The sequence below is a fragment of the Myxocyprinus asiaticus genome, chromosome 19, assembly GCF_019703515.2.
Source record: "Myxocyprinus asiaticus isolate MX2 ecotype Aquarium Trade chromosome 19, UBuf_Myxa_2, whole genome shotgun sequence".
Classification (NCBI taxonomy): Eukaryota; Metazoa; Chordata; class Actinopteri; order Cypriniformes; family Catostomidae; genus Myxocyprinus; species Myxocyprinus asiaticus.
In genome coordinates this window covers 21,821,685-21,849,224 of record NC_059362.1, presented here as the reverse complement: position 1 = coordinate 21,849,224, position 27,540 = coordinate 21,821,685, and the positions used below count along the sequence as shown (strand labels likewise).

Here is a 27,540-nt window from a genome sequence, read left to right as displayed (position 1 = left end):
CTTTACCAGGATCCAGATGAGAGAATAATGGAAGAGGAAGATGTTGAAACTAAAACTGCCTCAGCTGTAACGGAGTGTGTCACCAAGGTATAAACTAACCAAAATATAATTCTTAAATTTTTTTGAGAACATACCAAGTGTTCTTTCAGTTTATGGAAATTCAAAAAACATAATCTTCCAATCGTCCCATCTTTTTTTTTTTTTCTTTTTTTTTTACATTTATCATGTTGTTGGTTTTGTCTTCAGGAATTGTCTCCTGAAGATGTTGAGAATATGGATGTAGCTGCAATTAACCCAGGAAGTGGTTTCACAGAGCCTCCACTCCATGAAATATCTGACACAAAGCGTAGATTAGTTACCGAAGAGACTACCTGTCTACCTGCAGCAATACCCAAACACTCTGAAGAGTTTACAAATGAAAGTTGCCTTATATCTGAAACAGCAAATGAAGATAATGTTTTAAAAGCTGAGGAAAAGACGACCAAGTGCCCTGTAACCACAGTCACTGAAGCAGTACCCATGAAGCCTGGAACAGATTTAAAAAACGCTATTTTAAAAACAAGTGATGCCAGTGAAACGACTGAAGAGTCAGAATTTGTAGATGAGAATACAGTATCAATAACCTCCGAAACGGGTACAGTTGATCAAGTAAAATCACTAATCTATAAAGAAGACTCAACCCCACAGACACCTAACAGTGAGGCTGTAGAAGTTACTGATGATGACCAATCCCAACCTGTAGGCAGCACAGCTGATTCTGGAACAAAATCCATAGACACCACGACCAAATCAGTGCCACAGCAAGATACAAAACTGGTAATTTTGAGTGAAGTTTAACTGTAGTCTTACATTTATAATTTTATTTCTAAGAAAAGTCTATTTAAACCCCTTACTACAATGACTCCCACATTTCCCAGTACAGACAGGTAATGTATGACTAAATAGTGCCCTCCCTACCCTCTCTAGGAGATGCAGTGTGAGGTGATGGAACAGAGAGAACTGATTAAGTTTATGGCTTGTCATAGCAGCAGCAAAGATCTGGAACATTTCCAGTCTCAGGAATACACATGGTAAGTAGCTGCCCCACACAATTACCAAAAAAAAGATATAAAACTACTTAATTAGATATCCACCTTGGGATGCTGTTGAAACAGTGTTGAAGGAATTTCCATGTACCGTATATTGGCCACTGCCAGTCCTTCACTGTCTGGTTCAACTCATCCATTTAAAACATTTAATAAAACAAATAATTACAATTCTAGTTTTGCACAGACATTCATGCATACAGTAGGCACAACTTATTAGTTCTGTAGACCAATATTTTAAGCCTTTAAGCATAAGCCTTTAGATCAAACATTTTTAAGATCTTGAGAATCATAAATTAAGTGTGTCCAAACATTGGACTGGTAGTGTGAGTTAGTTATGCGCAACAGTTCTCAATTACTAAATGCTTCTTAACCAGAGTTGAGAGAGGTGCGTTCACTCCATCTCATGTTTGTCATGACAGAACTTTCAAATGGTCTTTTGCAGGTCCAGCAGTGACACTGTCAGTGATCCAGGGCAGTCTGTAGAGGAGTGTTTGGCCCAGCTTCTCACTAAATTAAAGAAATTGCCAGAGGAACTGGATTCATGCCAGGATATAAATTCTTCAGAGGTTCAGTATAAAAATACCTATTAAAACCAAAAAACTACCCACCATGTGAGTGAATGTGTACTGTATGTGTACATTTTGTGACATGTTTGCCACCTTAGGATCAGGTAAAATGAATTTTGTGACATTCAACAGAACCCCTAGTGAGAGTCATTCAAGTTATGGGGCTGGATTCACGAAAATGTTTTTAAGAAACAAATTAAGAAAGTTCTTTGGATAAATTATAAGAAGTTCGTAAGAATGTCCCTAAGTGCAATTCTTGAAAAGTTCTTCAGAAATTCTCAAATATTTAAGAACACCTTGACAGGCTTTGACATTGTCTGATCATACTAGCCTGCTCATGAGGTTGCCTTGTGAAATACAACAAATTCAGTACTTCAACACTGGTAAATCATTACAATAAATGTATCTATCTAATAACTTTTTTTAAGTAGCAAGTATCGCAATAATTTTTTTTGAATTGTAAAGTGTGTGAGATTTTGGTAGTTTAACAATATTAACCATCATAGGTGAATTTACTTGTTGGTAATCATTTGACAACTATTAATTTGGCATGGAGCAAAAGAAAGAAAAAAAAACTTAAGTAGACAAGGAGGTTCTTGTTGGGGAAATTACTGCAAGAAAAAAAGTTCTTCTAGGGAAGCTTGATAATTATATCACATCGTTGGAAAGTAAGAGGTGGGCATGGGAAATGGTGGCGGAGGACAATCTCAGCTTTCTAACGATTATGTTTCTAAAAAATTGCAGAGAGAGAGTGCTATGCAGCGCATCCGTTTGAATTGACTGGCATGATTGGTCACCATATTAAGAAGCTTCAAAATAACATTTGTTTGAATTTCGTGATGATAAAAACGTGTTTTTGTCTAAAATCAGCCCGTTGCAACTTCCGACTCAACATGATAGAACTCATCACATTTGAAACAAACTAGTCAATTCATTAAACATCCTACCTATTGGGATTTAAGACAACTGTGAGGTTATCTTAACTTTTAAGATGTTTTTTATGACTATTTTGAAGAATTTGTTTTATTTGGGGGTTTCGAGAATTTGAATTAAGATTTTTCACAAAACAAATTAAGAAAGAAAAACATTTAACCTGCAATCTAAATTCTTTTGGTTACCATATTGGTTATAATTTGGTAAAAATACAAGGTTATGTTATACACAGTTAAGGCCATAGTTCACAGAAAGGCAGAATAAGTCTAATAAATTTCTCTGTGAAATATGTTCTGCAAGCTAAGTCCTTTTACTTCCTGCCTATGTAGACTAAAGAACATCTGTTGGAGATTCCTCTGCTTGTGTTAAAAACCAGGGAAACTCAGACAAGTGACTCAACTAAACTCATGAAGGACTTCGCCAGCATGAAGGTATTCAGTTCAGTTGGTTTGCCAGAAAGCTTAAACTAAGGCAAACCTCCTTGCATGCTCACCTGTTTTTCCTTGTTATTAAATAAAGGCACTTTTCCCCATTACCATTACTGAATAACACATTTTTATGCCTCACTGTGCATGTCATGCTATAGAGCCGAATGTTTTGCTTTTCAAAGTCTTTAACTATGTAGATGAATGCTGTTTTCTTAAAGGGATAGTTCACCCAAAAATGAAAATTCTCATAATTTACCCTCATGTCATCCCAGATGCATATGAATTTCTTTCTTCTGCAGAACATAAACAAAAATTTTTAGAAGAACATTTCAGCTCTGTAGGTCCATACAGTGAATAGTGACCAGAACTTTGAACCTACAAAAAGCACATAAAGGCAGCATAAAAGTAATCCACACGACGAGTGGTTTAATATACAGTATGTATTCTGAAGTAATCTAATCTTTTTTAATATAAATCTTCACTTTCACTTTTAGAATGGGAAAGAATATGAAAGTGAAAGTGGAGATTTATAGTTTTAGATTTAAAAAGGATTTAAAGAGCACCTATTATGGTTTTTAAACGTGCCTAATTTTGCTTTAAAGATCTCATACAATAGATTTACATGCATCCAAGATCAAAAAACACTTTCATTTGCTCATTTGAATTGTAGCATTACCTTTTTTTTTCTCCAGTGTCAAAAACGACACGTTCATTGATCTATTCTAAAGGATTCATTCTAAACTCCTCCTTTCAGAGAGCCTACTCTGCTCTGATTGGTCAGATGTCCCAGTCTGTTGTGATTGGTCTACCGCTTATAGTGATTAAGGGTGGGCCAAAGCTGTTCGTGAGCAGCCAGTGAAGACCAGAGGCGGGTTTTTTGTTACCAAATTACATAAGTTAGTACAGGAAGTAAGTCTGGAATAACTAACGACTTGTTTCAGGTGTTCAGATTTGGTTCGTTCTTTTGGGAGTCAATAACTCCATTTGTCGTGCACTTTTGCAGACTTTTTTTACATTCACAAACAGGTATGTAACACACTACATGAAAGGTAATATTTCAAAAACCATAATAGGTGCTCTTTAAATATTTATCTGTTTCTCACCCCAAGCGATCATATTGCCTTAGAAGACTTTAACCACTGGAGTCGTTTGGGTTACTTTTATGCAGCCTTTATGTGCTTTTTGGAGTGTGAAAGGTCGGGTCACCATTCACTTCCATTGTAAGGGCCAACATTGCTGAGATATTCTTCTAAAAACGTTCGTTTGTGTTCTGCAGAAGAAAGAAAGCCCTACACATCTGGGATGGGGGTGAGTAAATGATGAATTCATTTATTTTTTGGGGTGAACTATCCCTTTAATTGTGCAATTATTGCGGCTGTTTTGCTCCTGAATTTCCCCTCCGTAGGAATCTGATTAAAAAAAAGTCTTCTTCTGTCTGTCTTGGGAAAGCCACTTTGAAACTAGCTTGACAAACCATTAATTATTTAAGTTAAAGTAGAGTTAAAGCTAAACTAAAGCTATTGTTCTGAACAAGTTAGCTACACTACAAGCTTCTAACCTAAAGTGCTACTCTGAAGCTACTTGAGGCAATATCGTTTTAAATAAATAACCATTAAGTTATTTATTAATAAATAATACAATCTTTTTTAATATAACAATAATAAGTGTATCTGGTAATATAATTTTAATGTAACCAAGCCATGTTTTTCTGGCACAAAAACAATAAGGGTTTTTAAATGAATAAATCTCAGGGTGACAATTTAGGATGAATCAACTTCGGGTGACCACAAACTCGACAGGATAAATTTGCCCTATACACAGTAAAAAAAAAAAAAAAAAAAAGGTATGATCAGCCTAGACTGAAATTGGCATACAGGCACAAAATAAAAGCTGAAGCTCATTATATTTTAAAGTATAATATAATATAGTATAATATAATGTAATATAATTTAATTGGTAAATCATTTTTGAATGTTCGTTTACATGAACCGTCCAAACTGATTTACTTTCTGCTTGTCTGTCTGTCTGTCTCTGTCTACTGTCTATAATTGAATTGATTCTGACATGCTAATATAAATGTGTGTTCTGTTAGAGCCTGCAGGGTATCACATGGACCACAATGCATGTATGGCGGAGGTCTTTTTGGCAAAATAATTTTGAGCAACAGGGATGCTCTGACGCACTTCTGAAGGGTTTAAAGGATCTTCTGGAGCTGGGCTCTGAACGGATACAACGCTGTCAGGATACACACCCTCACAACTGCAGCCATCTGCGTAGCCTTCTCAGAGGACACAAGGTACACAGCTGGACTGTGGGTTGCAAGAGGATAATTTGCAGCTGGTGACATGAACGGTTCCTTACGGTGTTATAGAAAATCTAAATAGCTGTAAAAATTGTTTACAGTTGTTTCTGACAAAATTATTTTATTATTTACAAGAAGAAAAAAGCATTAAGAATTATATCCCAAGTACATTCTAAATGTATTGACCTCTATGTGACTCTTATAATATTTTGACTTGACTTTACAGAGATTCTTCAGAGACTTGGGGCAGAACGTTGCAATGTTTAAGCTGCTGTCCCATAAGCTGCCAGAGGGGGCGCTGCAGGGCCAGGCAGAGGTGGAGCAGTTAATATCAGCACTGCAGGATCAAGCACAGAGTCATGGGGTCCAAATGCAACACAATTTGCAGGTACAGTGCAGGCTTACATAGACATCAATTACATCTTTTTTATTTTTAGACATTCTCCTCTGCTGAGCGCTCTCTCCAGACCCAGGTAATAATGATTTAATAATTTAGCATTTTAATGATTCAATTTGCAACCAATAACTCATTGTGTCAGTTAACACAATGATGGACTCCTGTCATCAACAAGTCTATTTCATATAAGTATATGAATTATTCAGTGGGGTCCAGAAATCTGAGACCTCACTGAAAATTTGGGATGAAAAAAAAAAATTGGAACTAAAGTAAAAAAACAAAAAAAAACAAATTGGGAAATTTTATTTGAAAAATGTTTCTAGGTCACTAATCAAATAAGCACATTTGTGACATTGAACATGTTACCTCCTTTAACATCCTCAAATCATTTTGGGATATCATGGATTGTCAGGTTTTCCACATACTTGTGAAATCCATGCCAGCTCGAGAGGATGCATTTATTAAAGATAAAGGGGAAGTACCACATACTATGCAATTTGTGTACATTTTTCAATCAAACCTTTTACTCCAATTCATATACTGTGTATCATTTGTAATGAAAATATTTGCAGTGGTCTCAGACTTTTGGTCTCTTTAAAGTAAATTTAAGAGAGATGGCACAGAAATAAAATTACATTAATTATCAGTGAAGCACACACTCTCTCAGCTTTCAATATATGTGTTGTAGGAGTGGTCTTGGTATGAGGAGGTCACAGAAAGACTGTTCAAGCAGTTGGATGAGCTGGAGACAGACGTGCCCAGTCTAGATTTGGAGCCGGAGGGGGACATGCAGGGTCAGCTGCAGTCCTGTGAGGTTAGTTGCATCCATACTGAAAAATTATTGTCACTGGTGTAGTAGTTAAGTACTCAGGATTGGTAACAAGAAGGTTGCTGGTTTAATCCCCACAAAGAGTAAACCATGAGCCATCACCATTATGTTCTTGAGGAAAGCCCTGGTTAAGATAAATACAAATTCTATCTGTGATCCAAATTAGATGTAACATAAACGCTCCTATTTGACATCTCAGTTGTGCTGTGTTCTCTGAGGGAGAAAATATTATGATGCACACTTAAGGGACTTTCCTAAAATATACAGGAAACATTTTAAATGGATAAAGACCAATTTATACTGTGTGAGAAAAATGATATTACAAAGACAACAATTTTATAAATTATTTACAAATTGCCAAATAAATAATGGCCTTTTATACAGATTTCCCATGATATTAGAAAACCTGAGAAAATCAGGAAAGTCTGGAAAAGTCATGGAAGTTAATGATATTTTAAAAGTAACAGAAAAGTCTTGGAAATTTCTGTATTGTGTATATACACTCACTGAGCACTTTATTAGGAACATCTGTACACCTACTTATTCATGCAATTATTTAATCAGCCAATCGTGTGGCAGCAGTGCAATGCATAAAATCATGTAGATACGGGTCAGGAGTTAATGTTCACATCAACCATCAGAATGGGGAAAAATGTGGTCTCAGTGATTTTGACGGGCTGATTTGAGTATTTCTGTAACTGCTGGTCTCCTGGGATTTTCACACACAACAGTCTCTAGAATTTACTCAGAATGGTGCCAAAAACAAAAAACATCCAGTGAGCAGCAGTTCTGTGGACTGAAACACCTTGTTGATGAGAGAGGTCAACAGAGAATGGCCAGACTGGTTTGAACTGACAGAAAGGCTACGGTAACTCAGATAACCGCTCTGTACAATTGTAGTGAGCAGAATAGCATCTCAGAATGCACAACATGTTGAACCTTGAGGCGGATGAACTACAAAAGCAGAAGACCACACTGGGCATATTTTAGGACAATAGTGTTTCTAATAAAGTGCTCAGTGAGTGTCGTTTTTTCTAATTATGCTGTGCTGTAAAATGTGTAATTTGCTAGATATTGATTTTGTATAGAGTGAAACTTGCTCTCAAGTCATAGGGTCGATTTGTGTGCAAATGGTTCTTTTATGTTGTTTCAATTCACAAATCAGTCCAAAAAATTAATTCTGTTTACATTTTTATCCTGTAATCACAAATAACTGGAAAGGTAATTGAAAATTCATAAATTAATTGGTCAGAGTGTGGGAACCCCTGATTAAATAAATAAAACATCTCAAATTATTTGCTTTTTATTATATTTTATTAGCATATGTTTTATACATTTTAAACACTTTTTTTTTTTTTTTACACTGAAATTTTTTGTGGTCCCCTTAGGGCCCCAGACCCTAGTTTAAAAAAAAAAAAAACTGAAATAGAGGACACCTGTTCGTATGAGTATAGTATTTCAGATATGTGGGAGGAAGTGAAGAGTGGGGGTCTTCTCTTTTCATTGACTATACAATCTGTTCCAAATTTAATTATTCAGAACAATGGTTGCCATATCTGTAGAACTTCATGTTCTGCTGCCTACATTGGCTGCTCTTATATTATTTGTGACCCTCAAAATTACGAAAGCACATTTCTTAGCTGCACTGACTCACGCAGAACAGCCAGTGACGAACGGTTGGTTGCTTGCGTATTATTGTTCCCCTTATGTCTACCTCATTTCTCAGGTGGATTGATTTAGGAGGAACAGCAAGCAACCCTTATTGTTTGCCTGTAATAGATGTACATCAAACGTTCTCCCAACTCTATAAGCCACTCCACTTGAGAAAGGACTGAGATGATGTGAGAGAGGAGGGATAGGGGGTTGATTTAGAGCTGTGGTTTTCAAACTTTGCAGGCAAAGTACCATATGTGATAAAATCAAAACATCTCACCAACAATGTTCCCTTTATTTTTTTGTTTGTAACTGTGCAAATTGAAATCTCTAAGTCCAAGTTTAAGGATTGTGAACAACATGCACAATGAATTACATTTTTATTCATATTAATATATATGTTGTTAAAATGTATCATGGTGCTGCAAGACCCTCATCAGTCTTTTGATTTGCCCTTTGCTCATCTGAAAAAGGACTCTATCAGAGCAGTATCTAAAAAATATTCATCAGAATATTAACATTACTGTGTAATTTCACAAAGCACTAAAATGCAAATTTTGTTGTTCATTTTAAACACATTTTGAATTTAACTCTTGTTAGACTGTTTACATTATCAATACTATGCTCAAAATTGACTGTTGAATCAAAGAGCAATAAATGTAAATAAATTGTAGATTTTTTAGTTGAGTTGTTCTCATGAATGTTGACTAAATTTTGTTACATCTATCTATCTTTGTTTTTCTTTCTTTAATTTTTCTCTTCTCTTCTTTTTCTTTCTTTCATTCTTTTTTATTCTTTTTTCGTTCATTCTTCTTTCTTTCTTTCTTTCTTGTTCTCTTTCATTTATTCATTAATTAATTATTTCTGTCTTTGTTGTGCTCTTTCATTCTTTCTGACTCACTTACTTACTCTCTCTCTCTCTCTCTCTCTTTCACTCTCTCTCATTGTTAGAAGTTGCTCAAGGCCCTAGAAGACATGAGGCCTCAGGTGGGAGAGATCCAGGACCAGCTCAGGGCCCCTCAGAATAAGGGTTGCTGCTGTGAGGTGCCAGGCAAGGCTGTCCCAAGATCACGACTGTTGACATGCTGGCAGGAGCTCCATAAACAACTAGAGCATAAGATACATTTCACAAAAAAGATCATGAAGAATTATGACAGGTCTGGTAAAAGACACAAGGGTGATAAAAAGAATAAAAATGTGTATAATGCTCAATGGAATCATGAGGTTAAAGTAAAGCCCTTTTATTTCAGAAATGCGTATTATAAGTGTATTATGCCCTCAGTGCTTTGATATTTTAAAGGCACTAATTTGACATTGTTTCACAACAGCTCACACCTGCTTTGACTGCTATGAACACTTTGTCAAAGAAGACAATTTGTATTAAAGAGATGAAGCACTGCACATTATAATTTAAAATAAAGGTCAGAATAGCTAAAAATTGTTTGTTGATGAGGAAAATGACATTTGCACTGAATACATAATTTAATAGTATGTAGTTTGTACATACGGGATTCTTAACGATTATGATTGACAACCAATCCTCCAATTTGTTTTGATTAAGCATTGTCTGGTTGTCCAAAATGATGGCTTTCTGTCTTCAGTAGATAACGTGCTTTTCACAGTGACCCATAGGAAAAGTTACCATTATCAGAATTTGGGAACCAGATTCTCCCCTCAAAGCCTGTCCTGTTACAGTGCTGTGTTTTATAAAATCTTTTAGAGGACATATACATTGTTTTATGAAGTAACATGAAGGTGTGGATTTCTCTCCGTGTATGTGTGTGTGTGTGTGTGTGTGTGTAGGTTTCAGCATGATTCAACTGAACTAGAGGAGTGGATGAGTTCTGCTCATGAAAAGGTTCAGAAGTTGAACAGTTCGTCTGACAGATTTGTCCTTACCCAGCTCATGGTGAAAAGAACTTGTAGATTATTCATGTTTATTGAACTATTATGTGGCATGTGACTGTATACAGTGTGTATAAATGAAATGTGACTTGCTCTGAATATGTCTGTGTGTTTTGTATGTTGCAGGAGTTCTTTAAGGAGCTGGAGGTGAGGTCTGCACTGAAATTATCTGCAACCTGTGCAGGCACAAACATATTGCATCTGACTGACAGTGAAGCTCCTGGTCTGCGCAGACGACTGGCTCAACTTGAGCAGGGCTGGATGGACATGACTAGTATGCTGCCCACCCTTCACCAGACACAGCAACGGGTAGGAAATGTCTCAGCTTCCCTGTCTTTACAAAGCTCTGGCAATTAGTTGTTGTTTTAATAAACATCTTTTTGCCCTCCTTCTAGCTGTTGGCGAGCCAGTCTCAGAGTCAGACTTTAGCTGAGCTGACCTCCTTTCTGGAGCATGTTGAGAGTAGAATGGAGGAGGAAAGGTCTAGGGTCCATTGCGCCCTGGGTTCCACTGAGCTGTTTAGATATCTACAGATTTTGAAGGTATCACACCTATGCTTTCATCCTTTGGTAATATTTCTGCTGTTCTAGCTAAAATCCTACTGATTTACCCATTGTGGGATCATTCTTCGCTGCAAAAAGAGAATTCTGAAGGAAGCACTCGCACACATATTCTTCAGTTGTATTTATGTATCTTAGGACATCAAGGCTGAGGTAACCAGCCACCAATCCTGCCTTGACTTTCTGAACCAGTCTGTAGAAGGGGTGGGGTCTGTGGATAATCTAGCCAATCGTACTGAGCACATCCTCTTTGCTGAGCAACTTGGAGCTCTCAATCTGAGTTGGCTTGTTCTACAGGGCAAGATTGACAGCGAGGTGAGCTCAGAAGTGCAACATTGCTGATGCAACCTTTAAAGCCTGCCAAAGCCATCCATATTTCAACTCATACCAATGTGATGTGTCCTTTTGTCTGAAGATACATGATGCAGAGGACAAATGGCAGGCCCATGCAGACAGAGAAAGGCAATTGCAGTATATACACAGCTGGATCTCTCAACGTATGGAATGGGTGAGAAACAGCATGAGACCAGACAGCTGCTGGCAGATTGAGCAAGCATTACAGGAGTGTGAGGTACATCTCTTATCTACTTAACTGAATTACTGATCGTAACTTGAAGTTTTTGTGTTGCAATTGTTTGTTCATGACGTGATAGTGAATGAGAAATTGAGTGGCTCAGAATGACCAAAGTAGAACAAGAGATAAGAAAAGTCTCATTAAGAATGAATTTCACTTGCTGATATGAGGTATGTCTCAAAAGACATTGGTTGGTAAGCACTTAGCCATCTAGTGTATGAATTTTCAAAGTGTAGTATTGTCTCGTTTGGACTACATGGTAATATTCGCTGTTTTCCAGCTGACTGAAGTGACGTCTCGAACTGCTGCTAGTTTAGCACATTAGCCAAACTCAGTCCAACACTTACATATCAAATGATCTACAATTTCACACAGCGTGGAGTGATGAAGCATTTAACTCACATTTGATAGGTGCTGTCTGCACAGAAGTTTCGGTTGTTTGACGTTATGACAGTTGTTTGGTAAGGCTAGAATCATGGCTAGGAAACATCGTCCCTCATGTTAAGTAGAGAAAGCCGCAAGTCTCATGACTACTGAATGCATAAGATGTCCAGCATTCCAGTGTTTTTTGTTTGTTTTTTTCAGTTAAAGATGAACATCATCTGGGTTCTCGTAGTACACTTTGACCATTGTGATTTTCAGTGCGAGCAAACTACTTACACAACAAAATGTTGTAGAATTGTGCAGAGGAGTGCGAACAGGGACACAACTAGTGTCATATATTTGCAAGAATACTGCTACTGTGTTCACTACACAATGTACACAAACAGACATGTTTGCGCCGACTTTTGTGAAATAAAGCACAATCTATGATGATTAGCCTAATTTAGATAGAAAATAAAGCATGTGACTTAATTTAAAAACACAAGGCACAGCACTGTACCAGTGCAGATTGTGCATGGTCAAAGTCTTTTTAGCAAGTCAGTTCATTGGCACCCATCTTTAAAATGCTCTTGGGCAGCTATTTTTCTATGAAAACAAGCAGGATACAAGTGCAGCTCTTATCTACTTGAATGGGGAAAGATCTAAATCTCCAAAGCGATTGGTCAAGATTACGATCAATGAACATATTTCAAACCAGCAGTAAAATCTGACAACACTGGTAAAAAAAAAAAATAAATAATAATTCTTTAACCTCAGATTATGCTAAAAAGCACAATTTTCCCAGCTTGTATAGCTAATGTGCATGCACGGTCTCGAGTTGATTGACAGCGGATGTCTGCATCTAAAAGTCGATTGGCTCTTTTACCTCTAAGGCGGGACTTCCTTTCTACATCCGTTGACGGTTCCAGTTTCTCCCATTCATTTTAATAGAAGTTGCAAATCTCTGTTAAATAGTGTCTGGCCTGGTTAAACTGGATAATTGTTGGTTAGCAAATAAAAGCAGGTTTTTGAACTGAAATAACATGTGCAAAAGTGATGTAACTGTTCAGTAAATTTGTCCTTCTGACTCTGCTTCAATCCAGGAGATAGAAGAACGGCTGAGTGTGAATTCCTCTGAGCTGCTGGGTTTGAGAGCTCTCCACCTGTTTGGGCAGCGAGATGGTCAACACCCCGGAGATCAAGGATTCTCCATGAACGTGAATTTAGCCATCCAGGACTGCCAAAATTTGAGCCAACAGGTGAGTTTTTAAGCCCCATTCCAGAATACATCAGCATTTTGGTTGTTTTCTTAGTTGGGCTACTAAAGCAATAAGCCATGAGGGGCTATTTATGTTTGCCAAGCACTGTAGCTACTCAGCACATCAATATAGAATTCACTTCATGTGCAGTCACAGGTCTGTGTATATCAGCTGTTTTACAACTGCTTTGAACGTGGCTCATCCAGTTTGAGTTCAGAGTTGGAACTATCCATTTTATAGTCATAATCTTTACTGGGCAATTAAATGTTATTCATAGCAGCTCCTGTGTCTCCTCTCTTAGATAAACACTCTCAAGTCAACTCTGCGGCCAATCAGGGATGAGTGGGTTTACTTTAAATCCGAAATGTGTGCCAAAGGACTGCAAACAAGCGGGGTGGTCTACAGGCTTGAGCTCAACAGAGTTCCTCTGTTCTCATCTGAGCAGAGCAGAGTTTATGTGGAACATCTGCAAGTGAGTAATGTGATGACTGAGGAAACATCCAGTAATTGGAATTCGATTTTTTTTTTTTTTAAACCGTAATGTTGTTAACATTGCAAACAGAAGTTTCAGCACCAGCGATCCTCCCAACATGAGTATTTACCAGAGCATGCAAACAGAGTGGAGCGAGTTGTCGCTCCACTCAAGTGTCTGAAGTGGATGTTGGTCATTGAGAAGACACCAGAAAATGTAAGACACGCTTCAAAACTTCATCTAATGCTGGCTGTTGCATTTGGACTGATGCATGAGAAACAAACGAACATGATTTCTTTTGATAAGGGAAATTAGAAAAGGACACAAGTGCTAATTTTGTGATTTGAGCAGAGTGAACGGGACAAATTGTGTTGATCCTCACGTTTCCCAACATTTTCCGGAGGGACAAATAAAATTACATAATGTGAAAAGATTGTTTTTAATTCAATTACTGGCTTGCTAATGTAACTAGTTCTGTTGTATTTTGCCAGATATTCAAGTCAATTTATTCTAATAATCCCAGATACATATGAACATGTTTAATACTTCATTTAATTTATAAAATAAAGCATGTTTGCGCTGAAAAGAATTACAGTGACTTAATTTAAATACACATGGCACAGCACTGTACCAGTGCAGATTGTGCATGGTCAAAGTCTTTTTAGCAAGTCAGTTCACTGGCACCCATCTTAAAATGCTCTCGAGCAGCTATTTTTTCCTATGTAAACAAGCAGGATATAAGTGCAGCTCCTATCTAGTTGAATGGGGAAAGACCGAAATCTCCAAAGCAATTGGTCAAGATTACGATCGATGAACATATTTTAAACCATATTTCAAACTGCGTGACAGCAGTGTGTAAATGCAGTCAACACTCCAATCTCTGTGCTTTTTACAGACATGGCTTATCTCGTGCGAATCGTCTGTAAACCTTACAGACGTCTGCGGTAGCCTAATAAAATTATTTTACTTTAGTTTCCCGGACATACATCTGTAATCTGTGTTTTTAACTGCCTCTGCGCTCTCACCTCACTGTAGTCTGTTGTTGGAATCGGCACCTGTCACCATGAGCTCGCAAATCACACAAGTTTAAACGCTGCCTCATCTCTGATAATCTACTCTGTTTAAAATCTTGGACCTAATACAGCTGCTAACACCAGATATTTGTCAGTGTAGAAGCACATTCATATTAATGTGGCCACATGTGAAATGTAGCGCATTCTGTTTGGAGCGGAATGTGAGCGGCCGGAGCGGGTCTAAGCGCAGTCTTGTGAAACGCGCTCCTCGCTCCAGTGAAATTCTGATCGCTCTGCTCTGCTCACATGCTCTGGTATTTACATAATGACAACATTCGGCAGTGTTGGTTTACACATTGGTATTCCACAAGTAAATTGTTATTTGTTCACTGTTAGCATTGATGATTTGTTGGATATGATGTCATACTCACAGGAGCTTGAAAAGGAGCTGGACAAATCAGAGACTTGGACCTACGTAACTCAAGTGCTTTCTGACTTGAGAGACAAACTCAACCCTTGTGCAGCCACACCTCTGTCTGATCACCTGGAGAAAGGAAGAACCCGGTATGTAAAAAATGAAAAGTTACAAAGAATTTTAGAGAGAAGAAGAACGTAATGAGCAAGCACTTTAAACATCATGAGTTTGTGTGCATCTGCCGAGATGCAGATCTGATAACTGCGGTACTGTTTGAATGAAACTTTATGGCATGTAGGTCTGTTATTTTGTAACATGATGGCATGGAATAACAACAAACTTTGGATGGTAGTTTACATGTTTCAGACGGCTCTGTCACATTCAAGCAGGCAGTTCTCAGTACCGTCAAGGCTTGCAAAAACTAACCGGTTAAACTGGAAAATTTATCGGCCAATAATTTTTTGATTTAACAGCCTCAGCGATTTATTGGTCGACCACTACTAGCAACTATCCTGCTAGTCCATGAAGAAAAAAATATTTAATTTCACACTTTAAAAATGCCTTCAAAAAATAGCTATTTTTGAATGGCCATCAATGGAGAAAATGGATTTTTGCCAGCATAATGGTGTGGTAATGGCATCTATCAGCAGGGGCTAACTATCAAAACTAAGCAGCCAAACCCTGACCAGTTGTTCTTGGTGTTTACTTTAATAACCAGTTGACAAAACAGTTTGCGAATGCGAGTGCATTTTGCATTTATATATGAGTGTTTTGTGTGTACTTGAGAGAATGTTGAGATTATTCATGTACATATGCAAAGTACTGTAAACATTATGTTCAAGTTATATGCAATGTTGGGTAAATGACTCAAAAGAAGTAATCCACTGCAAATTACTTATTACTTCTCTAAAATGTACGATTACAGTAACTAGTTACATTTGTAATCAGTTACACCCCATAGGACAGATCATTTTATTAGACATATCAAGTTGTTCATGTCTGTGTCTAGGTGGGTATTCATGTTTGTATGTTTGTGTTTCAGACATCTAGCAGTGATTGAGGACTTGCGTACTGACTTACTAAAGGCCCAGGATGCTCTGCGCCTCTGGCTGGAATATGAACGTCTCACTGGAGAGTGCAGTGCTCTTCTAAATCAGCACTGGGAAAGGCTTGAAGAGCTTCTGAATTCTCCAGCAACAGGCGAGAATACTGCAGAGCTGCTTCACAGCAGAATGCAAAGCATCAATGTGAGTAACTGCTGTGCATTTCGGCACAATCACATTCAATCAGAACATATTTGATATTTCATGTTACTGTTATGAGAAGCTGAATTTTGGACTAATGAGTGTGGGCAAGGCTATCCAGCATGACACCACAGAAACAGAAACCAAGCTATGAACAGTATGTCCTGTTGCTTGTTGCGATCGTGGCTGGTTAGAACAAAAACTCTTAACATAGAAGAGATAGATACCTTTATTGCGTGTCACTTTATCGCATCACGTCTGGTTAGGACACGTATTAAAAACAAGGGAAATACAATATGTCGCAGGTAGAAAACAAATGTAATAGTTAAAAGGGCCAGTGGTGGTTCAATAATAGATAAAAAAAAAAACTATAGAGCCCTTAAAATTAACCAGTACGTTCTAAACAAATAATCAGGCACGCAAAGACGTTTGATTAAACTATCTCTGTGTTTTTAAACACAAAGTTACTGTTTTGGGTTTCGTATCTTTTAAAAACAATGTACTTTGCAAAGTAATGATGCACAGCAAAATTCTTTTTAAAGAATAGGACTTAAACAAAAAAAAAAAAAAATTCCAGCATGTGCATGTTAAGTGCTAAATTGTTAGAGGCCCACAGATAGGACTGCAGGGCTTTTATCCAGTAGTGCTTTTGAAAAGTTGGGACATTGAGCTCTGAGAGCTGGAGCTTTTCTCAGTAGGCTAAAAATACCAATGAGACCTGTGGTACTCTATTCTCCCACAGAAAAAAAAAAGGTTAAACACAAAAGAAGATTTCTGAGAATTGTGGATTCTCATTGATTCAATTTAAAAATTGAAATGTTATTATGCTGTTGACCATTGAAAAATAAGCAGTTGTTTGTTTTACTTTGTTTAGGAACATTTAAATATGTGTTTGTTTGTTTTTAATAAACATCTCTTAATTGGTTAGTCATTTCATGTGTATCTATGTTGTAAATAGCTCTTGTATATGAATGTGAAATCTGAAAAATGTATTCCACAGGTTCTAGAGAAAGACATGGAGACCTTACAAAGCAGTGTGGGAAAAGTGCTGGAGGTTGCAGAGCTTCTCAATGGGCAGATTGAGCCCCAGTCAGTGCCACTAATCCAATCAGAAACCAGGTTACTCTCATGTAACCTTGTCCATCTTGGCAAGGCACTTGCTGAGAGTGGGGCACAAGTTCAGGTGAGGGAGAAGTTTCGATTTTGGAATTACAAAACACAATGTTGTGTATATTTATATTGTGGATATAGCAATAATAAGGCCATACTAGATTCACCCCATAATAAAAATATTAAGGACACAAATGTTTATTCAAATTTTCAAGTAAAAATGTAAAAGTAAAATCATTAAATGCCATCCTTTCGTTAGAAGATAAAGTCCCAGACAGTAATCCGTTACAGAACTTTGCTATGCAACAAAGTAATGGTCAGCTCTGGGTGCTGCACAGTGATACAAATAGTAGCTTGATGAGGAGGTCATAGCTGTGCTGTATGGTGTATAAGACATGGCTATTGACCAATCATCATCCAGGACCATAACTATAAGTGAAAGTAATCTGTGAATTATGGAAAACATATTCTGCCTTACACATTCATAAACACAAGTGTTGTGCTGTTCTTGATCCATAGGAGGAGCTGGAGGAACACAGCAGTTTCAACACTGAGCTTGAGTCACTGGAGCAACGATTTGAGAGCTTTGAATGCATTATAAGCTCTTCAGTTGTAAGCTTGGGGAGCCTGAAGGTGAATCAGTGGCCCCCCAAAAAAATGGTGTCCCACTTCTTGGGATTATTTGGATGATTTTGCTTTATCTTTTTGCTTCAATTTAAAAAAAAAAAAAAAAAAAAAAAAAAAAAAGTTTGGTTTGGTTTCATGTAAACCTCTCTCTCTTTCTTTCATGTCTGTAAGATGGTTCTGTTAGATCTGAGTGGGCTGACCCCTAACCTCAGTGCTCTGAATCAGAAGTGTGTCAGACTCGTCCTAAGCGCCACAGATGAAAAGAGGCTACAGACCCTGAACACTCAGTGGGTGCAGCTTTTCTCTCAGGTCACAGACAGGCACAGGCAAGTGAAGCTTCACTTAACTAATGTAGTTCTGTTCTTAAGCATTTTGGTTAGGTGCGGTAATGTATGTGATTTTCTCCTTGAAAATACCTCATATACACATGGTACATTCTTTCCATAAACAAACACCCTAACATTAGCATTTCTCTGTCTATAGGAAGATGTATACGGAGAGTCTGCATGCTCAGAACTTCAAACAGAAGTGCCAGTGTTGGATGGAGCTCCTGAACAAAATCGAGGCTGGTTTGTCCAATCAGGTGCTTGGAAACTGTTCTGCCATAAGAGAGCAGCTAGCTCTGCATCAGGTAAAGCATACAGTAACTTCAAGGTTTTTTCTAATGTTCATAGTCCTGTTGCTGCAGAATGACTGTGTTTACACGCACGTTACATGCCTTTATTCTGAAAAATATAATTACATGCTCCACAGCTATTGGAACATTCCTCTATACATGCCAATCAACATACATAATAAATTAAGACATGCATGATCTGGACATTTATTACGATGTATTAGCAATTCGGCACAGAATTTTAATCAACTCATTAATTCTCCTTCATGTCCTTGATAACAGTACACAAGAGCACAGTACATAGCTAAATATAGGGCATTTTGTATATATATGTATTTATATATATATATATAATATTGAATTGTGTTCATCTCTTTTTAAAGAAAATAAATTCTGTCTTATTCCAGTACATTTTCTTTTTCTGTTGCTTCACGTTTAGCAATTTTCTATATCACGTAGGACACAGAATCACCTACATTTGGGCATGTGTAGATATAAATTAATATTCCATTACAGTGGATATTCCGAACAAGGTGTTTACATGATGAAAAAATGATTAACCTCCAGAGACCTGAGTGTGACTGCTGTGTGCATTTTTGATTTCCATTTTTGATTTGTAACTAGTAGCACCAAAGTCTTTCTTTCAAGTTAGTCCACTGTCGGCCATCTTTGGAATGCTCTCGGGAGGCTATTTCCAGTCATGACAGTGCAGCCCTTATCTACTTGAATGGGGAAACACCAAAATCACAAAAACAGTTGATTAATATTACATTCAAAGAATGTATTTAAAATTAGCAATAACATCTGACAACACTGGAATCATAAATTGTGCTGCTTTACCTCAGATAATGCAAATAAAAAAAAAAAAATAAATAAAAATGCAATTTTCCCGGCTTGATTTGACCTGTTTCAATGACGTCAATTTTCCCCCACAGCTGTCATATTTGTGACCATCAGAGAGGAAACAATGGCAGTGAATGGGAAAAACACTCATAAAACGATATCATTAAAAAGTGCTGTTGATCCATGCCAAGTCCCAGGAAAGGTGTATACAGGTCTGAAGTCAGCACAAATATGGACAAATTTGACTATCGCAGGCATTTAAATATATTTTATCCACGATTCATCTCCGTATGCCGGCAAGTCTGATGTTGGAGTACACAGGCATACCGGTACATCACCGTAAACAACTCTCATTCAGTAGTTACACATGTAAAAAACATCTGTGATGATCCCGTTTGTATTAATGTAAGAGCTGCTTTAAACACATGAAGAATACAGTGAAAGCAACAGAGGCATATTAGTGAATATGATAAATATGTTTACATTGTAGTCTGTGCTTCATGGTCTTATGATGTGTTGTTTATTGACTAACATTAGTATATACACATTAAATATATAGTACAGTTGTGCTCAGAAGTTTGCATACCCTGGCAAAAATGATACAATTTTGGCATTGATTTTGAAAATATGACTGATCATCCTTTTATTTAAGGATAGTGATCATATGAAGCCATTTATTATCACATAGTTGTTTGGCTCCTTTTTAAATCATAATGATAACAGAAATCACCCAAATGGCCCTGATCAAAAGTTTACATACCCTTGAATGTTTGGCCTTGTTACAGACACACAAGGTGACACACACAGGTTTAAATTGCAATTAAAGGTTAATTTCCCACACCTGTGGCTTTTTAAATTGCAATTAGTGTCTGTGTATAAATAGTCAATGAGTTTGTTAGCTCTCACGTGGATGCACTGAGCAGGCTATATACTAAGCCATGGGGAGCAGAAAAGAACTGTCAAAAGACCTGCATAACAAGGTAATGGAACTTTATAAAGATGGAAAAGGATATAAAAAGATATCCAAAGCCTTGAAAATGCCAGTCAGTACTGTTCAATCACTTAAGAAGTGGAAAATTCGGGGATCTCTTGATACCAAGCTAAGGTCAGGGAGATCAAGAAAGATTTCAGCCACAACTGCCAGAAGAATTGTTCGGGATACAAAGGAAAAACCCACAGGTAACCTCAGGAGAAATACAGGCTGCTCTGGAAAAAGAGGGTGTGGTTGTTTCAAGGAGCACAATATTTGTTGACACCTCTCCAAACTGATTGTGACCATAAAGCTCTATTTTGGTCTCATCACTCCAAATTACAGTGTGCCAGAAGCTGTAAGGCATGTCAAGGTGTTGTCGGGTATATTGTAACCGGGCTTTTTTGTGGCATTGGCTTCTTTCTGGCAACTCGACCATGCAGCTCATTTTTGTTCAAGTATCGTCGTATTGTGCTCCTTGAAACAACCACACCATCTTTTTCCAGAGCAGCCTGTATTTCTCCTGAGGTTGAATTGTATTATGTCCGGTTCACAAGCGATCCATTCCATCATGAGCCAAAAAAAACACACACATAATCCAGAGTGGTGAAACTAGATGCACATACATACAAAATCATCCTACACTGTGGCACACATCGCTGGAAATGCATAAAAATGGTCAAAGACGTCCATCTTAGTACATGTTTACATACACTCGCTGTGTCTCGTTTGGAAGGCTGCATGCTAGGTAGGATGCGTCCTTTGAAGGCTGCAGTATACCGAGTGTCCTCCTTTAAACAAGCCTCATTTAAATGAGACGGCCTTCGTAGGATAAATGGAAACAGAACGTATCATGGTTGCTATGACAGCACCCATGCTGTTCCCTTGAGTGAGAAGGGAACAAAGTCCCTCTGGAAGGGAATGCATGAGGTACATTTTAGGAGAGTTATAATGATGTAAAGAGAAAAGAATATAGATTTTACAGGTGTACTTTTAGTCTAATACTTTATTTTAATTATATATTAATATAATTATACATATTATATACTCTGCACCCATCTACTGAGGTACTTCAACTTGGGAATTAACATTGCTTGCGTTTGAACGTTATATTTACGGGCAAATTGTTATAATTTATTTAGACATTTCCGTTGAAGCAAAGAATTGTGGGTTGTGAGTGCCCACGAAGGATACACCTCATGCATCCTCCAAATTCCCGTGAAAGAAGGTCGCATTCGAAGGCTGCATTCGAAGTGTCCTACTCGCTTTTCTGAAACGAGACAGCCTCTGACGTATGCAGCCGACAAATGCGACCTCCGGAGGATGCATCCTTCCAAACAAGACACAGCCACTGATGAGCCGAAACATTATGACCACTCACAGGTGAACCGAATAATGTTGATTATCTCCTAACAAGGCCACAGAATTGCCTTTCAGAGTTGTAATTTGACACCACATCTTTTAAAATTGGCAAGATACATGGCAGCGGTCAGAGTCTGTGTAGTTCATGTTTATATGCAAATTAATTCAAAATAGTCCAGATGGGTCACCTTAGGTGTTATGTTAGGAAAAGTTAGCCACACAAGTCCTCCTCTCTTGAACTGTGCACCAGGGGTTGGGGCCATGGGTGTGATGATGCATGTTGTGTAAATACAAATGAGCAATGTTTCATGATGCCATGAACCGACAGATTTCAAAGTGAGACGTTTCAGCAGGATGGCAACTATAAATACTCTTTTTAGACTGGGGAGGAAGTTTTGAGTTCTGAAATTTACAGTATGTTTTTATAGTACAGATACCTCTTATGTCTAAATATCAAGGAAAATTGTAACATAAAAACTTTAAAACATAAAAATATATTAAAATAAAATATTGGCTATAGAAGGTAAACACCAGTATTACCTTCTCATGATTAATAAATAGAAAAAAAAAATTTAGCCGGATTTTGCCGCATCTAACAGCACAGCACATTGAAGGCATATGGAATTTTGGTCACAAACATGGCTGTGCAGTCATACAGTGACGTCACATGAAACAGGTCATCGAGTTGATTGATGTCTGTATGTAAAAGGTGATTGGCTCTTTTACCTGTAAGGCAGGACTTCCTTTCTACATCTGTTGACCATTGGGCGTTCCAATTTTTCCCATTCATTTTAATACAAGTGGCCTGTCTCTGCTAAATATTCTCTGGTAGCACCTAATAAACATGCAAAAAAAAAAAAAAAAATTATAATAATTCTAGAGCAAATAGTACATTGATGGCAACATATGTAGACAGTGGGACTAAGTTGTGACATTTTAAATAATACCTAGCCAGATTTTTTTATCCAGTTGTATATTATGTTTCCAGGAGTGTTGGTTATTCACATTTTTTAGACTTTACAGACATTACATCAGAAAGGTGCATAATTCTGATTCAAATTACTGGCCAGCATCATCCAATCACTGCCAACCATGTTAAAATAAAATTTAAACATTATAAATTCTGAATATATGTGTTGATTACCATTGTCCCATGTCTGCCAAACATGTTGAGTGGTTCAAACATCATCTGCAGCCTGAAACTGAACTTTTAATAAGAAATTTGATTGAATGCACTTAGCTGCATAGAGAGCTATCGGATGCTCCCTTGCTCCCTCTTAAGTGCTGTCTGTCTGCACTGGTCTCAGAAAAGTTTGAAATTCACTTTTATTTTCATCTTAACTCAATATAAAGCCTCAAAGCAAAATCTTTCAGCTTTTGTAGAACCCATTGATTCTGATTGTGAAAATGCACAGTAAATGTAGGATTTCTAAGGAAACAATGCGCTAAAGTACACATTAGTGTGCATTGTGTGTAGCAGCATTCTGTTTCACAATAAATCATTAACATTTTTAAATCGAATGAAACTAAAGACTCTATTGACTCAAACAGGTTTCAGTGTAAAAACTTAATTAGGTTTCTTACCAGATGTAGCTTTGTTACCCTTTCTCCCAAAGACAAACTCTGCTGTGGTCGGCACCATGCTGTTTTACCAAATGACTCTGTACGTCGAAAGTTTATCCCTTTACTGACAGCACAGAATCTCCTGAACTGAGATCAGTCGGTTTAAATTAATTGAAATTATGCATTGCATATAGCAAAGGTTACATAAGTTAATACAGGCAAATGTCATCTGTCTCTAGATATTGGCATAATCTGGTTAAAGCAATCGGGTAACTCCATTTACATGAAACAGACATTACTGAAAGATGACCAAATTCTGATTAGTACTGGAATATTCTTGTGCTTGTAAATGCAGTCAATGATATTACTTTTTTTTACTTCTCTTAAAAATAGAGAAGAGCAACAAGAACTAAGCTGTTGTTCCTAAAGTACTGTGTAAATGGTTATTACAGCTCATCTAGTCATATATTAATCATACATCTTCCAGACACTGAAAGTGGAGGTGCTGATCAGCCAGCAGCTACTGGATGCCATTCTTAATGAGGTTTTACGCTTCCTGGAGAGTGGTCAAATTGAGGACAGGTGAGCTTTTGTTGCATTACGGTCAATAGCTTATTCCCTACAACCCCAATAACCTTATCATAATTTTCTTATTTAACCTCAGTGTGGGTTTGTGGGACTCTGCTATGGGTAAGAAATCAAAGAATGCAGTGTCAAATTATTTCTGAAAAGGATGTCATCTAATGAGTAATTAAAACAGAGGTTCTCCAACTGAATTTTTCCACGGGCTTCAGCTGAGGCCATAACTCTTGGAGTTATGTGGTGTGGAGGAGCTCCTTTGAGCTTAGCTGTGGAACAAGCAGGCTTATTCTCAGGAAATGAAACTGCGTGTGCTACCAGAATGGAAACGGCACTAAATAATTCTTTTCAGCCAGTAAGTGCTGCTTCAGATGGAACTTCTGCATGGTTGCATTAAGGATCTTTCTTGGGCTTCACTGAAGTCTGGTTTTCTACAGCAGGAACAAATGTCATGTTGAGAGCCATATAAATGTCATTGGATCGTTTTTCAGATGATTTGTAAAGTTAAAGGTCAATGGAACTGCAGTTAGTTTTATGATATAAAATCTTTTATGTTTTGCTCATCTTTTGACATCTGCAGTCTCTTTGGAGACCTCCCCATCTGCCATTAGTTCTGTATACAAACATAGTACTGCCCAAAACTCACACTATTATTTGAGACAATCTTGCAATGTCTGGCTGGTCAGTGTGCTCAAACCAACAGAAACAGAAATGTTTTGAAAGAACCCTGAGCCACATTTTTTTGCAGTTTTCAGTGAAATCAACATACAAATGGCTGGCTTCTAGTTTTCACATCACTTAAGTGTTTGCTTTTTATTTTTTTTATTTTTTTGTTTGTTTTGTAAACCCTGACAAACTTATACCACTTTGAGCAGAAGTCATCTAAACCTAAGACTCAGCCAGCTGAAGGAGTGTTGGCAGGAGATGCAGCAAAGAGTCCAGCAACATGGGAGATATCTGGAGGGGCTGATGGGAAAGTGGCAGCTCTATGATGCAGACTTGAAGAAACTTTTGAAGTTACTCAGACACATTGAAGAACTGCTGCCCCCAACAGGTCTGGCTCCCTGCAGCTTAAAGCAGCTCCAATGCTCCATAAAAGATTTTGAGGTAAGAAAATTCAGTAATGAAGATATAATGATCTGGTTGGCTTTTGTCTTTCCAATTGGATACTTGGAAAGCCAGTTCTAATGCTCATGTTGGACTGGAAATCTTGATATAACAAGAATATATGTTTCCTACAGTGGACTGAAGAGCAACTACAGCATTGTGAAGAACTTTACAATCAGACTGTGGAGGTAGGCATACAGATCCATGCCGTAGCAGATGTGCAGACACAGACACACCTGCAAACTGAACTTGATGCCCTCAAGGAGATGTGGGAGCAAAGCTGTAGCCTTGTGACAAAAAGAAAGGCTCTTGCAAACACCATAACTCAAGTATGTGACCCAGTTCTCACAATTCTTACTATAGCACTTATACAGTAAGCAAGGCTAAACAATACATAAATGCTGTGACTAAAATGTAAAATAGAAAAACAAGAAAAATAAGGCTTTCTTGTGAAAAGGAAACTGTTTTTAATGAATTAATTTGCTTTTAATGAATGAATTTTGCCAAACTGCTTAGAAGAATTTAGGGCTGTTCAAACAGAATGTGTTTTTGTGTTCATCTGCATTGTTTTGTAATGGTTTTTCTATTTAAGTATGCACTAGACAGTCGTCTTTGACCGCTGTGCCCCTTTTCACTGTTTGTTCAGTATCTCTTCTCACTGTTTGTTCAGCATCTCGCACATGAGCAGCACGTTTTAAAAATGGTGTGTCAAGTAAAAAAGAACTCCAGCTTTTAAAAACCTGTCTCGAGACACCTGCGTTCTATTCTGTTTTTTTGTGCTGTGTTTAGCTTTTTTTTAATGCAAGAGGATGTTCCGTTTAAACAAATTAATGCTAATTAAAATATGTATGGTATGAACATAACAAGGACCTGGTCTTGGATCAGTCTGGTCATGGCCGAGACCTCTCCCTCAAAAGCAAACCCACTCATGTCTCATTGAATTCCTTCTTGACATGGACAGAGCACATTCAATGCGCAGGCCCTAATGGTTAGCATGGTGATCTTGCTTAGCCGCCATTGACCTACATACCCTACTTAGCAATTCTCTATTAAAGTGCTTCATTTTGAGGATGAGAGATCGGCTGTAATCTCACCATAATCCATAAATGAGGCAGCTGGACCTTATCACACAGAGAGCGGTCTTTAAAGACCACTGCTACTAAACCACTGTGCAGTAAGGTGTCTACACGGATCATCTGTCATTGCTCACAAGCAATCCCACAATTCCATAAGTACTAGAGTGGAGGTATATATGGGAACAAAGCTTGGGAGTGCAGTGTTAAATGGAACTCCATTTGCTTTTCTATTCTACCAGTTTTTGTTTTTCTGAGCCTCAAGACATGAAACAAAATGTGAAAATCAATCTATCTATCAATATAAAGTCTATAATAGGGATTGTCAACCTTTGCCAACCCACAGACCCCACCTGGACTCTCCCCAACCTTAATTAAAAAAAAAATTACATTTTATTGGAACAAAAAGTAATAGTTCACCCCACAATGTAAATTGTTTCATCATTTACTTCACGTCATTCTAAATCCACATGACTTTCGTATTTCTGTGGACCTCACAATCATTTTAGGCAGAATATTAGTCATTATTCACTTTCGTTGTATGGAATGACAAAAGAGTGGTGTCATTTTTGGGTGAAGTAGCCATTTAGTAACATTAACAAACCGTCAGCCTTAAATTAAAAACACACTCTAGAACAAAATTAACCACATTTAGAAATACAGTTTTTAAAAATATAGAATATGTTTTATATATATTAATATTTTTTTATATTTATATTATATTCACGTTTTTATATTTTAAGAAATGTCTTTGTTTTATATACTGTGTTGGGTAATTTACCACAAAAATGACTTATTACTTCTTTAAAACTGTAATCCTAATACTTTACTGATTACAAAGTAATTACATTACTATTTTGTTTACTTTAAAGTTACTTAAAAAAAAATTCACAGAAAAAAAAATTCTGCTCAACGAATTCTAAATGTCTATATTTCTAACTTGTTCACTGTCGCACACAAGTCAAGCACTCAGCACCATGCGATTCTCCTTTACAATGGCTCGTTAGGTGGTGCACACCCTTCAGCTGTCACAGAAACACAAACAGACATATGTACCATAACAATGTGTTACTGTAAATGTATTCAACATCAATAATATTATTGTGTAACCCAAGTAATGTACTTAAAAGTAATTAACTTAATTGAAAGTCAGTAACTGTAATCTGATTACAAGAATTTAAAATGTAATGTTACACTACTTTTAAAATTTAAAAAGTAATTAGATTGCTGTAACTGATTAATTTGTAATCAGATTACACCCAACATTGTTTAAATATCTCTTGAGAGTAATTTTATGGCACTCCCAGTTGACAACCATGAGTGTATAACATGCACTGTATAACATATACAGTTGTGCCAACTGCATAGATTATCTGGCACTGCCAAACTTCATGTCATTTGGACTGTTGGCATCCAGTGTTGTGGCATGTTGACGACAGGAGAACATGGAGATTACTGTAATCCTGTCTGTTGTATCTGAGCCCTGGAGCACTTGGGCAAAATCTGAAAAAAAAATAAAAAAATGTCTTTGACCATAATGTAAATCTGTTTACAATTTTGTCCTGTATTGAGGCTCCTAAACCTGTGCCTGACCCCTTGACATTATATAACAACAACAGCCGCACCCTCTCAAGACCAGATCTGATTGAATATGTTGATGACAGGACTGATGACATCACTGTGTTGACA

The 27,540-nt window shown here is 37.3% G+C and overlaps 1 protein-coding gene across 1 annotated transcript in view; it reads left to right on the top strand.

Moving 5' to 3' along the window:
* LOC127409945 (nesprin-2-like) overlaps window positions 1-27,540 on the top strand; it is a 135,894-nt gene that overhangs the window by 78,923 nt on the left and 29,431 nt on the right. The window contains exons 59-83 of the mRNA XM_051644937.1: window positions 10-87; window positions 247-816; window positions 967-1,070; window positions 1,531-1,654; window positions 2,917-3,018; window positions 5,108-5,311; window positions 5,544-5,705; window positions 6,403-6,528; window positions 9,148-9,353; window positions 10,000-10,105; window positions 10,228-10,410; window positions 10,497-10,643; window positions 10,800-10,976; window positions 11,077-11,232; window positions 12,702-12,857; window positions 13,159-13,329; window positions 14,776-14,906; window positions 15,800-16,004; window positions 17,002-17,184; window positions 17,631-17,744; window positions 17,910-18,064; window positions 18,222-18,369; window positions 23,580-23,674; window positions 24,547-24,778; window positions 24,913-25,107. Coding sequence (XP_051500897.1) covers window positions 10-87; window positions 247-816; window positions 967-1,070; window positions 1,531-1,654; window positions 2,917-3,018; window positions 5,108-5,311; window positions 5,544-5,705; window positions 6,403-6,528; window positions 9,148-9,353; window positions 10,000-10,105; window positions 10,228-10,410; window positions 10,497-10,643; window positions 10,800-10,976; window positions 11,077-11,232; window positions 12,702-12,857; window positions 13,159-13,329; window positions 14,776-14,906; window positions 15,800-16,004; window positions 17,002-17,184; window positions 17,631-17,744; window positions 17,910-18,064; window positions 18,222-18,369; window positions 23,580-23,674; window positions 24,547-24,778; window positions 24,913-25,107 — 4,230 coding nt within the window. The remainder of the gene's footprint in view (window positions 1-9; window positions 88-246; window positions 817-966; window positions 1,071-1,530; window positions 1,655-2,916; window positions 3,019-5,107; window positions 5,312-5,543; window positions 5,706-6,402; window positions 6,529-9,147; window positions 9,354-9,999; window positions 10,106-10,227; window positions 10,411-10,496; window positions 10,644-10,799; window positions 10,977-11,076; window positions 11,233-12,701; window positions 12,858-13,158; window positions 13,330-14,775; window positions 14,907-15,799; window positions 16,005-17,001; window positions 17,185-17,630; window positions 17,745-17,909; window positions 18,065-18,221; window positions 18,370-23,579; window positions 23,675-24,546; window positions 24,779-24,912; window positions 25,108-27,540) is intronic.